Source organism: Plecotus auritus, assembly GCF_963455305.1.
Source record: "Plecotus auritus genome assembly, chromosome: 6".
NCBI classification, from domain to species: domain Eukaryota; kingdom Metazoa; phylum Chordata; class Mammalia; order Chiroptera; family Vespertilionidae; genus Plecotus; species Plecotus auritus.
The window spans coordinates 77,972,355-77,985,528 of record NC_137773.1 but is presented as its reverse complement, the minus strand read 5'-3'; the positions used below and the strand labels follow the sequence as shown (position 1 = coordinate 77,985,528).

The following is a 13,174-nucleotide window of genomic DNA, read 5'->3' as shown; positions in this document are numbered from 1 at the left end:
GGTATGGGCTTAAATGAGAAGGTAAGATTTCAGCAAAGACTTGAGGAGGTGAAGGAATTAGCCAATTGGATATCTTGGGGGGAAAATATCACAGGGAGAGTGGAGTAAACCAAGCATGTCAAACTCGTGGCTGTAAGGCCACATGCCTCGTTTATTTAAAGACAGACAGGCTCCGTTAAGGTACAGGTTGACCTTGTCAGTGAAGATACTGGCCTAGGACGTAACTACCCACCATAACTGCTTTTAGTTGAAGTTTAATTTCAGAGCATTTTTTGTGGTTACTTTAGGTCTCTGAGTTTGCAAGACTGTCATGCAGGCCTTCCCTGAGCTTGTGAGGTTAGCATGTGACCCCTTTTGTCCACACTTCAAATCCTTTTTTGGGGGTACTAAGTGGGTCCAAAATAAACACTTAGAAGAGAGTAGCTGAAACTCTAGTGGATGTGGTAGGCAGTTAGACATGAGCAGAGCAAGGATGATGGGCCAGTTACAGAAAGTCACCCAGGCAGACGGCCCTGGACACTTAGCAATGGAAAAAAAAAACTGGTAGAGCAGGTACTGGAGATATTCAAGATCTTGCCCCTAAAATGATGTCCTCTCCACCCCTGATTAGCAGGTATTGGAGATAAGTGTTGTTCTTCAAGAACTTGCCCCTAATACCCATCTCCACTCTAGAATGCCTTGGGTCATGCAGGTCAGATTCTCCTGATCTTTCATCAACCCTACTCCACCCTAGAATGCCTTGGGTCATGCAGGTCAGATTCTCCTGATCTTTCTTCCCCGGCATGTGGTTGGTCATGTGGTTGGTCATGTGGTAGACCCCCACCCTTAGAGAAGAGCTAGGGGTATGAAGGAAAGCTCCATCTAACTTGCGATGCAAGGACTGTTAGACCATTGACAGGACAGGCCCTAATAGGTCAGTTGCAAGAAGAAAGCAGTTAACTCCCCTGGGAGGTATTAAGAGGAGCCCTACCCCACTCTCCAGGGCTGCTCTTTGAGGACCCCCGCTGGAAGTTTCTTTCCAGTGTGCTTTCTCTTTGCTTGCCCCCAAAAAATCTAGCGAGTTTGAGTCTTGGCTCTCATTTCTTTTCTGGGCCAAAAACTCCCGAGTACTGAGGTTGCTGAACCCAGGATTGGTCTGATCCCACTGGCCAGACACCTGGGGCCTTTCTGCCGCCTACCACAGAGCGATTGACAGAGAAGTGAAAGCGCTTTTCGGGACAAACGGGGGAGTCTGTCTGACAGGTGAGTTTGCCAAGCTGTTGCTCGCGTGTTGTTGACAAAAGACCCGACAACTTGTGGATGGGCTCATCTGCCTTTTAATGTTGGGCAGTCGGGCGCGACCGCCCACACAGCGCGCCCCGCCAGGAAAGAGCTAGTCTGGCCAGCAGGACAAACAAGACACATGGAGGCCTTATTGACAAAAATTGTGGCGGACTCTTGCCGGGTCCGCTCGTCTACGCTGAGCCTCACCGGACGCCGAGGGGGCAATGCGAAGTGCGCGCCCCCAGCCCGGGGGAGGGCAGCGGAGGAAAACAAAGCCCCGCCCCCAGGAGGAGCACCAATCCGGTTCGTTTGCCTCTTTCTCACCGTTCAGTTAGCTTCCAGCCCATCTTCATCACGCCAGACCGATCCTGCCGCCGATTGGTCGGCATCTTCCTGGTGCGAACCGCCCTGGCCAATCAGCGCTTGTCAGTCCACCTCACAAGCCCACCGGAAGCGGCTCGAGAGCCCGAGGCCCGTTAAGATGGGCGGGAAGTGGGCGTGGTGGCCCCGCGCTGGGCCCGCCTCCGTTCCTGCCCCGCCCGCCGCGCCTCCCGTGCCTGATCCTGGTGTCGGGTGCTGTCCGGAGGTATTAGCCAGGTGATCACCGAGGCCCGGCATCCTACCGTCAACATGGAGTTCGTGAAGTGCTTGGGGCACCCGGAGGAGTTTTACAACCTGCTGCGCTTCCGGATAGGGGGCCGGTATAAGATGATACACAAGATGGACCAGGTGGGTTGAACATCCCTGCATCCCTGCCCCACAGAAACGCTGCGCGCGGCGCCCGCCCTTCGGGCCTGGCCCGGCGGACCCAAAATCGGGGGCGAGGGACGCGGCGAGGCGAGCGGGTGCGAGACGCCTCAAGCCCCCGCCTGCCCTCCGGGAGCAGACCCCCGCCCAGGCAGGTGGTCCCACCCGCCCGGCCAGGTTCCTCTCCTTAACTCCACATCGCGCCCAGCCAGGCTCGGTCTCCCACGCAGGCCTCCTCGCCCCGACCCTCCCCAGATGTCCTAATGCTAAAAATGTTTCTACTCGGTCAAGACATTGGTTTTCAGGTAGTTTTGCTTCAAATTTTATTCTTCACATTGATGTTTATCTGTGTTCTAATCCTGGGTTTACCAAACAGGTTGTGTGGGTAATTTCAGTGGGAGAGGACCTGGGATAGGACTGTGTGAACAAAATGTACTGTGTTGATACTGTCAATACATTTTCTAGATTCAAATCTGACTCATCGTTCCTGTTTTCTGTCCTGCCAGCTCTTGCAGAAGCTTCCCTCACTTTCCTGCAGTCTGGTCAATCCCTTCTTCCCCAGTGCTTCCTAGGTTTTTGATAACCCTTATCATTTATGTCTGCTGATTCACTACATTGTTGGCTTCTTGAAGGTTAGACCTGGTTTTATTTATATTTATTCTGCCTCATTCCTGTACCCTTTGTTAAATAAATGCTTACAAAGGTATTTATTCCAACAAGAAAACTATTCTAAAGTGATTATTGAATGAATAAACACCTTCAGCTGAATTAGTCGGTTATATCAAAAGTTTTATTTATTTATTTTTAAAAAAATATATTTTATTGACTTTTTACAGAGAGGAAAGGAGAGGGATAGAGAGTTAGAAATGAGAGAAACATCGATCAGCTGCCTCCTGCACACCTCCTACTGGGGATGTGCCCGCAACCAAGGTACATGCCCTTGACCGGACTCGAACCCTGGACCTTTCAGTCCACAGGCTGACGCTCTATCCACTGAGCCAAACTGGTTTCGGCCGGTTATATCAAAAGTTTTAAATTCTTTTCCCCAATGGCAGTATCACAGTGAAATACTGTTACTTGTTTAAATTGGTGTCCTTCATTAAAACACTTTAATTTTCCATCAGAACATTTTTTCCCCCATTTGTCTCATAACTTAGAATCCTCATCTTTGAAGGTCTAGCTTCAGTGAGTGCCACCTCTATTAACCATTCAGCAGTCATTTATTAAACACCTGTTCTGTGCTAGGCATAGAGGGTGCAGCATGGCAGGCTGGTGTGTATAGACAAATACGACACTCAAAGAACTCACCATCTCGTCAGGTCAATAAAATATTATAAAATTGTTCACAGAAAACTTAGGAAGGCACCATCATGAGGTGCCTTTTCATGTCACCTGTGAATGTCCCTTAACCATTTTCTCTGACTATTTTACCTTCTATCAATCCCATAGTCTTGCATTGTGGTTATTTGTGTATTATTCTGGATTTTAATCAGTTTGAAAATATGAATCTTGTTTGATGTACCTTAGTGAATTAATGAACAAAAGGTAGGTTTACTGCCCTCAAGAAACATCTAGCTTTTTAAACAATATAAACCTAAGTAAATGTAACAGATAATAGTAAAAGCCATAAGGAAATTCACAGAAGTAAAAACTCACTTTTGGCTGGGATAGGGGATTAATCTGAGGAATGCCTAAATGAAATGCAGCTTTAAATTACTCTTGTGCCTTGCTCAATAGATATTTAATTAGAGCTTCTTATTAAGAGTGTTTATTTGGCCGAAACCAGTTTGGCTCAGTGGATAGAGCGTCAGCCTGCAGACTGAAAGGTCCCAGGTTCGATTCTGGTCAAGGGCATGTACCTTGGTTGCGGGCATGTCCCCAGTGGGGGGTGTGCAGGAGGCAGCTGATCAATGTTTCTAACTCTCTATTCCTCTCCCTTCCTCTCTGTAAAAAATCAATAAAATATATTTAAAAAAAAAAAAAAAGAGTGTTTATTTGGAGCTTTCCTGAAGTTGTTTGCGAATATTTATGTTATTGTAAATTTGTGTGTTTGGGGTTGGGGGGAGAATGGTGTGCACTATTATCAGATTCTCCCAGGGATCTGTGACATAAAACAAATAAATAGTCACTGCTTTACAATCCAGGTTGTACAATCTCCTGAACACCTCCTGTGACAGATAATTCGCTACCTCTGTAGTCGTCTACCCACTCCATCTCCAGATAGTTCTGGCTTTTAGGCAGTGTTCCTTTTAAGTGAGCTGAACTTCTCTTCTTTGTTCTCTCTCTGGAGCCAGATAGTCTAATCCTTGTTTTGTAATACAGTACTTGAAGTGTTTTAAGAGAAGTCTCATATCTCTCTAAGAATAGTGATATACAAGCCAAATGTTCTGTCTTCTTCCACTTGATATCTACTGCTCTTTCCAGGTCATTTACTATCCTGGCCTCTCTCTCTCTTTAAAATCTACTATTCAAAATTGAACAGTACTTTAGGGCTGGTCTGGTTATTTTAGACTTTAAAATTTCTTTTTTATGGATGCTGTAATTTTTTTTAAAGTTAAAATCTTATTTATGACCCCAGTAACATAAAAGATTTGTTGTCCATGCTCAAAAAGAAGAAAAAGGTCTTAAGCAGGTCCGTGGTTTATCTCATTCCTTAGACTTTCAACCTTATGTTTCTTGTTTTTTCTCTACACCTGTGAGGAGCTTCAGTGCCATCAGTGGGGGTGTATCATAGTGCTTGACAAGAAATGTCACAAAGCTCTAGCTGGTTTGGCTCAGTAGATAAGCATCGGCCTGCAGACTGAAGGGTCTCTGCCAACTGAAGGGTCCCGGGTTCGATTCCAGTCAAGGGCACGCACCTTGGTTGCAGGCTCAATCCCCAGCCCTGGTCAGGGTGCGTGCGGGAGGCAACCAGTTGATGTGTCTATCATCCATGTTTCATGTTTCTCTCTGTCTCTCCCCTCCCTTCCACTCTCTCTCCTAAATAAAAAGACATATCACATAAAAATAGGCAGCCTTGCCCTAGCGGGTTTGGCTCCGTGGATAGAGCGTTAGCCTGCGGACTGAAGAGTCCCAGGTTTGATTCCAATCAGGGGCACATGCCTGGGTTGTGGGCACATCCCCGGTGGGGGGTGTGCAGGAGGCAGCTGATCGATGTTTCTCTCTCATCGATGTTTCTAACTCTCTATCCCTCTCCCTTCCTCTCTGTAAAAAATCAATAAAATATATTTAAAAAAAAAAAAAAAAAGGCAGCCTTGCCCTGGCTGGTGTGCTCAATGGTTAGAGCATTGGTTTGCTTACCAAAGGGTCTCGGGTTCAATTCCCAGTGAAGGGCATGTATCTGGGTTGCAGGTTCAAAGCTGGACTGGTTAGGGAGTGTGTAGGAGGCAACCAATGGATCGGTGTGTCTTTCTCACATCAATGTTTCTGTGTCTCTCTGTCTCTGTCTCTCTCTCTCTCTCTCTCTTTCTCCCGCTCCATCTCTCTCATCTACTCTCTCTAAAAATCAATGAGGAGCCCTGACCAGTTTGACTCAGTGGATAGAGCGTTGGCTGAAGGGTCACAGGTTCAATTCCGGTCAAGGGCATATACCTTGGTTGCGGGCAGCTGATCGACATTTCTAACTTTCTATCCCTCTCTCTCCCTTCCTCTCTGTAAAAAATCAATAAAAAATATATTTTTAAAAATCAATGAGGAAAAATATCCTTGGATGAGGATTAACAACAACAAAATATATACAGGCAGCCTTGGATGTTGTATTTCTAATTAATGTACGCTAAGATTGCTTTAATTTTAAAAATGTGTTTAATTATAAAATATTTCAAACAAATAGAAAAGTACTAAAAATACTACAATAAACCATTTGTGTCTCCTAAGATTAACTATATATTAAATTTTTTTGCTGTATTTGCTTCATCTTGTGTACTTAGATTTGTGGTCAGTGCAGATCCTAATTATACTTGTTTAAGACCTATTCTCCCATTTTTTAAAAAATATTTTAATTGATTTCAGAGAGGAAGGGAAAGGGAGAGAAACATCAATGAGGAAAGGGAATCATTGATTGGCTGCCTCCTGCTCGTCCCCTACTGGGCATGGAACCTGCAACCTGGGCATATGCCCTTGGCCAGAATCTAACCCGGGACCCTTCAATCCGCAGGCCGATGCTCTGTCCACTGAGCCAACCAGCTAGGGCCTTATTCTCCCGTTTTGATGATCATAATAATGGCTAACATTTATTGACCTATTGCTATATGTGCCAAGCACTATTTTAAACACCTCCTTGCATCTATTATTTAAACCTTCCAGTGACCCTATGAGAAAGCTACTAAACGTTTTTGTGTTTTATAGGTGAAGAAGGCACAAAGAGATTAATTAATTGCCTGAGGTCCAACAGTATTCAGTAGTGGAGCCTGTCTTTGACCCTGGAAGTCTGACTGAGAGCTCACTCTGTTAATGCCACCATGCTGCTTACCATTAAGGTGATGCAGCATGGAGACATTAAACAGAGAATTGTCCAGATTCAGCTAAAAGGTGAATCTTTTGTGTGATGGACACAAAGTGGAAAATACCTACCCTAAACACAATCACAGTCTAATGGAGAACAGGTGTAAAAAAAGTAAGATAACCTAGGAAGTGCCAAATAATCTTAAGGTTATTTTGATTTCAGGAAATTTTAGTGAAGCTTGAGTGACAAGTTATCAGAAAAAAAACAGGAAAAGTGCTTTGGAAGGTATAGGGCCTTGAAGAGGTATTAGATTTAGATTAGTAGGGAGGATCCTCAGTGGAAAAAGTCAGCATGAGCCAAGTCATGCAGGTAGGATGGAGCATGAAGTGTGTGGGATGATAATGAAACCAACCTGGCTGGAATTGAAGAATGTGAACTAGATGGATTAAGTTGAGTAAGTTTGGGTGGGAATACAAAAGCTGAGCTGTATTCGGTAAAACAGGTAATGATTAACAGCAGAACTATGTCATGATGAAAGCAATATTTTGGAATACTCATCTGGCAGGTGAGTGGGATTAGGAGATTATATTGTGAGTTAGAGTGACCAAATTAATGATAATAATAGCTAGTATTTATTGAGTTCCTATGTTTGCCAGGAACTGTGCTAAGCTTTTTAAGTCTGTTACCTCAGTGCATCAGTTAGCTTTCATTGAATAAGAAACCCCAAAACTTTAGGGCTTGAAGTTCATAATAATGGTTAACATTTATTGATGGTGACTCAGTTCTGGAGATTGGTTGCAGGACAATGTGACTATACTTAATATTATTAAACTGCACACTTTAAAAAATGTTTAAATAATAAATTTTATATTACATATACTTACCACAATTAACTAAAAATAATCAGTGACTTAAAATAACAACCGTAATTAAGCTCACTATTCTCTAGGGCAGTGGTCCGCAAACTCATTAGTCAACAGAGCCAAATATCAACTGTACAACGATTGAAATTTCTTTTGGGAGCCAAATTTTTAAACTTAAACTTCTTCTAATGCCACTTCTTCAAAATAGACTCGCCCAGGCCATGGTATTTTGTGGAAGAGCCACACTCAAGGGGCCAAAGAGCTGCATGTGGCTTGCGAGCCGCAGTTTGCCGACCACTGCTCTAGGGGACCTGGGGAGTTCTTCTGGTCTGAGCCAGCTTGGTTGATTTCTACTGGGTTTGCTCAGCTGAACTATTTGGCTTGTGGCTGGATAATCCAGTGGTTCGAAGACTGTAGGCTGGAGTGTCAAGGGGAGATTGGGCCATATATGTCTCATCATCCAACAGGCTAGCCCCAGGACTCCACATGGCGACTAGAAGAGTGCAAAGCCCAGTGTGCATGCACTTTTCAAGTCTCTGCTTGAGTCGCATTTGCTACTTGTTGGCCAAAAAAAAGTCACAGGAGGAGCCCAGGGATGTGGAGAAAGATCCCATTTCCTAATTGAAAGAGCCACAAAATTGTGCAGCCATTTTATTTTCCACACCTAGTCAATCTCAACCACAACCCTAAAGAGATAGGCCTATTGTTACTTACGTTCTATAGATTAGGAAATGGTAGCTTAAAGTAATTAAATAACTTGTTGGTCACACAGCTCCTAAGTGGTGGTTGCAGGATGCCGACTGAGGTGTGTCTGAAGACCACCCTGTTTCTAGTTTGGAGGCCACGTGGGTGGGATAAAGAGCATAGGCTTTGACTGGTCCCAAACAGCTGATCAGATGCCAGCGCTGTCACATGTGCTCCCAGCACATAGTAGGCACTTCACGATTCCTAGTTGCTTGCTTCCCTTTCCATTTCTGTTGTGTATTAGCTTTCTTGCTCCCTCTCTTCCTTCCTTTAACAAATATGTGGCTACCAGTTTTATGCCAGATATTGTTCTGGTGCTGGAGATAGCAATCGTGAACAAGATTGGTGAAGACCTTTCTGTTATGAAACTTAGATTCTAGTGGAAGAGAGAATGGGGAAAAAGCAAATATACAATATTTCAGATGGAGATAAATACTATAAAGAAAAATAGTAGGTCAAGGGATCTGAGAGTCTGAAGTCAGGGAACACAATTTGTAGGGTTCATATTTGGGTCCAGAGAGTGGACTGTGTCTCATTTTCTTCTCTATAAAATGAGACTATTGGGAAAAATGGTGGCATTGATTACCTCTAGAGAGGAGAATGAGTGGCCGTGATAAAAGGGTAGGAGAAAAACTTTTCATAGTATCATCTTTCAAAATATATATGTGTGATACACACATATATATTTAAAATATATTTTTATTTTAGAGAGGAAAGAAGAGGGAGAGATAGAAACATCAATGATGAGAGAGAATAATTGATTGGCTGCCTCCTGCACACCACCTAACTGGGAATCAGCCCACAACCCAGGCATGTGCCCTGACCTGGAATGGAACTGTGACCTGGTTCAGAGGTCGATCAACCATTGAACCACACCAGCCAGACTCTGTAGAGGTGTTCTCTCTTTTCCACATCAGCACGGAAAAGGAACGGGACCGATTCTGAGTGGAGGAGCTGGGGATTAAGAAATAAAAGAAAGAGCCGAAACCGGTTTGGCTCAGTGGATAGAGCGTCGGCCTGCGGACTGAAAGGTCCCGGGTTCGATTCCGGTCAAGGGCACGTAACTTGGTTGCGGGCACATCCAGGTGTGCAGGAGGCAGCTGATCGGTGTTTCTCTCTCATCGATGTTTCTAACTCTCTATCCCTCTCCTTTCCTCTCTGCAAAAAATCAGTAAAATATATTTAAAAAAAAAAAAAGAAATAAAAGAAAGAAAGAGACCAGATAGAAAGATAGTAACAAAGCTGGGAGCCAGGTGGGACACCATCCTCTCTGATGAAGAGGCAGGGACCCCGGAGCCCACGCAGCACATTTATTTTATACCCCCAAATACCAGGAAGTAACACCAAAACTTAGGATCAAAGGAGCTTATTTGCATTCTTGAGTAGGCCCTAGTAATCCTGGTGCTTGCCTGGATTTACATCTCAAAGCCCGCTCCCCGGCACCTGGACATAGGTAAAAAGTCAGTACTGATAACACCACCGCTCCCGGCCCCCGCCCCGCCCCGCCCCGCCTTCTTGGGGAGGGCGTAACCTAGACGCAGCTCTGCTAGTCGCCTCGCCTCGGGCTCAGCTGACAATTTAAAGAAATGCCCATGTGCCTTCCCAGGCGGCCCTCTACAGACCCTAAAGTCTGGAAGAGTGTGGAAGAGTGTGGAGAGGGTTAGCTGTTCATTCACTGTGGGACTGTCTCTCAGCTTGAGACTGGAGCCCCAGTCCTGGGAGTTCAGTCTTGCACCTCTTGCCCACAGCACACGCTTCCTCTGAATGCCTTTCATCCCTGTTTGCTCTCATTTGAAAGTTCTTGGGAGTGCACTTAATCTCAGCAGTGGTGAACATCAGGAGGCTCTGGGGACAGGCAGCAGGAGCTTTAGCATGGTTTCCTCCTCAAAGGAATCAATCAGTGGAAATTTTTAGTGGCTCGGGTTTTCCACAGACTGTTTAAAAGTTATAACTCCCTGTATCTTGGTAATTTTAGGAAATTCATTGTTATAGGGTGAGGTACTGAAACAGAGATGGGAGAAGGAAATAGGGATATTGACCTCGATCCCCTTTTGAGAGTGCAGGAGGTGTGTTGGAAAGGAGGTGTAGTGTGTTCTTTAAGAGTGTTGCTCTTCAGAACCAGTGCGACTGCACCATTGTGTTTATTGAAACTTGAGTTTAGACATCAGCCCCAAACCATTAGATATAGCAGAGGATTAAACATCTGGCAATGCAGAAGGGAATCATTGCAGTCTGATAACACCAATTTACATGAAGAACTGGCATGGAGCTTAGTAAGTAGCTCTTTTTTTTTTTTAATCTCTTTTTTTAAGTCATTTTTCACAGTTTATTTATTTTATTTATTACTATTGGCCCGGTGCATGAAATTTGTGCACATTAGCCAAAACCGGTTTGGCTCAGTGGATAGAGCGTCGGCCTGCGGACTGAAAGGTCCCAGGTTGGATTCCGGTCAGGGGTGTGTGCCTTGGTTGCAGGCACATCCTCAGTGGGGGGTGTGCAGGAGGCAGCTGATTGATGTTTCTCTCTCATCGATGTTTCTGGCTCTCTGTCCCTCTCCCTTCCTCTCTGTGAAATATCAATAAAATAAAAAATAAAAATAAAGTTTATAAAAAAAAAAAGAAATTTGTGCACATTAAAAGGGAATTAATGAGAGGAAATATTTTAATATTGCTATTTGCCCTTTTTCTATAATAGCAGTGTCAGAAATGAAAGAAAATTAGTAAAATATATATGAAAATCTCCCTCCTGTCAGAGTCTGGGGCACACCACGGGACCCAGAGTCAAGTCCCGGCCCACCTGCACGCGCCTCGAAATCACGTGAGACTAAGACCTGCCCCCCCACCCCCCCCCCCCGTCAAGCCCCGCAGGGCAGGGGGGCGCAGCCTCAGGTCCCCTGTCCTGGCCTCAGGTCCCCTGGCTCCCAGCATGACAACCATTTGCATATTAGCTCTTTGTTATATAGGATTTTTTAAAATTGATTTCAGAGAGGAAGGGAGAGGGAGAGATAGATAGAAACATCAATGATGAGAGAGAATCATTGACTGGCTGCCTCCTGCACATCCCACACTGGGGATTGAGCCTGCAACCCAGGCAGGTGCCCTTGGCTGGAATCGAACCTGGGATGCTTCAATCCGCACGCCAACACTCTATCCACTGAGCCAAACCAGCTAGGGCAGTAAGTAGCTCTTCTTCCTCTTTTACTATGAAATCTTGGGAAGGAGTTTGTGAATCGTTTTTAAATATTCTATGAATGTATTTATTTACTAATCAAACCTTCACTGTGTATTTGATTTTACTAAAATAAGGTGCCCAGTGTATATTTTTACTAATAATTGTGTTGTTAATCCTCACTGTGTTGTATCGTAAATCAGTGAATGAGATACAAGATGCCATAATAAGCCAATTAATTAGGGAGGTGTCTCTTCCAAATCTCTGAGCCCCGACATAGAGTAAGTGTCTTGTATTTATACCTTTTGAGCTTCTTTGTCTGCAGATATTACAAAGGGCTCGGTGTGAGTTATTGTTACAGACAGTTGTAACCTTGAATACATAATGAGTTTGTACTTGGCTTAAGAATATGGGAATTATTATCAGTACTAGAGGCCCAGTGCACAAAATTCATGCACAGGGGGAGGGGGTGGTGTGTGTTCCTCAGCCTAGCCTGCACCCTCTCCAATCTGGGACATCCCTCTCACAATCCAGGACTGCTGGCTCCCAACTGCTCGCCTGCCTGATTGCCCCTAACCACTTCTGGCTGCCAGCCTGATCACCCCCTAACCACTCCCCTGCCAGCCTGATCGACGCCTAACTGCTCCCCTGCCGACCCGATTGCCCCCAACTGCCCTCCCCTGCAGGCCTGGGTCCCCCCCAACTGTCCTCCCCTATAGGCCTGGTTGCCCCCAACTGCCCTCCCCTGCAGGCCTGATCCCTCCCAACTGTCCTCCCCTGCAGACCTGGTTCCTCCCAACTGCCCTCCCCTGCTGGCCATCTTGTGGTGGCCATCTTGTGTCCACAGGGGGGTGGCCATCTTGTTTGTTGGAGTGATGGTCAATTTGCATATTACCTCTTTATCATATAGGATTAGTCTAGTACATTGGATGGCTAGCTTGCAAGGTCAGACAGTTAAGTTTATCTTTTTCTATTATTTGAACTGAAAACAAAGTCATTTTACAGAATAACAGACTGTCTTAAAGTGACAGAGTTTATAATGACAGAGTTTACAGGACTAGGAACTATCTAACAATAGCAGAGTTTCAAACAGCAGTTTTTTATACAAGATGGAGGTTACTGTGCTTCAACTGGAGGATATTTTTTCCATAGATTTTTAGAGTGGGAGGGAGGGAAAGAGAGAAAAACATCCATGTGAAAGAGGCACATTGAGGGAAGAAAAAAAAGAAAAGAAAAAGAAAAAAGAGACACATCGATTGGTTGCTTCCCTCTCCCACAAGCGCCCTAGTGGGGGCCCACGTTCTAACCACTAACACCAGCCAGGGCTTTAATAATATTTTTTTTATTGAACATGGCAATAAAATTAAATTCTCCTGGTTGTGTGATTTATTTTTTTAAAAGCTTTACTCTTTAATAATGTGCATTCATTTTAGGAAGTAATATACAAATAAGAACATAGTTGACCTAGATCCCCCCAGGGTCTAGTGTTTAATGTTAACATTTCAAAGTGACTATGGGATATCCAGTGGATATGTGGATATGACGTATGTATTTTTTAACCTCTCCTGTTGTTAGATACTTCAAATATTTTCCATTTCTCTTTTTAAAAGAGAGTGGGGGAGATTGTGGGCATGTAGGAATGTATATGGGAACTCTACACTTTCAATTTTCCTATAATAATAAAACTACTCTAAAATATAATCTCTATAAAACAGACACACATACACAGCAGTTCTTTCTTTTATGCTTGCATATCAGAATATGGTTTGTTGTGTTTTTGTTTTGTTTTGTTCTGGAAAAACAATACTTGTTTTCCTTAAGAAAGAATAAAGTTCACAAAGCAGCTCGTTACAGCTCACTGATTTGAAAGGGAAAAGACGATTATACATCTTAAAAGGAATAACTAGTTTTCCAGAGACTAGTATACGATTACCAGGTGTTAAAG

At 44.2% G+C, this 13,174-nt stretch overlaps 1 protein-coding gene across 2 annotated transcripts in view; it reads left to right on the top strand.

Annotated features, from left to right (window-relative positions):
* The first annotated feature begins 1,731 nt into the window (after window positions 1–1,731).
* FDFT1 (farnesyl-diphosphate farnesyltransferase 1) overlaps window positions 1,732–13,174 on the top strand; it is a 32,961-nt gene continuing 21,518 nt past the window's right edge. Inside the window, exon 1 of one of the 2 annotated variants that reach the window (XM_080673167.1) lies at window positions 1,732–1,992. In XM_080673167.1, the coding sequence (XP_080529293.1) occupies window positions 1,894–1,992 (99 nt within the window). In that variant the 5' untranslated portion in view covers window positions 1,732–1,893. The remainder of the gene's footprint in view (window positions 1,993–13,174) is intronic. The other variant, XM_080673168.1, reaches the window with a different exon arrangement.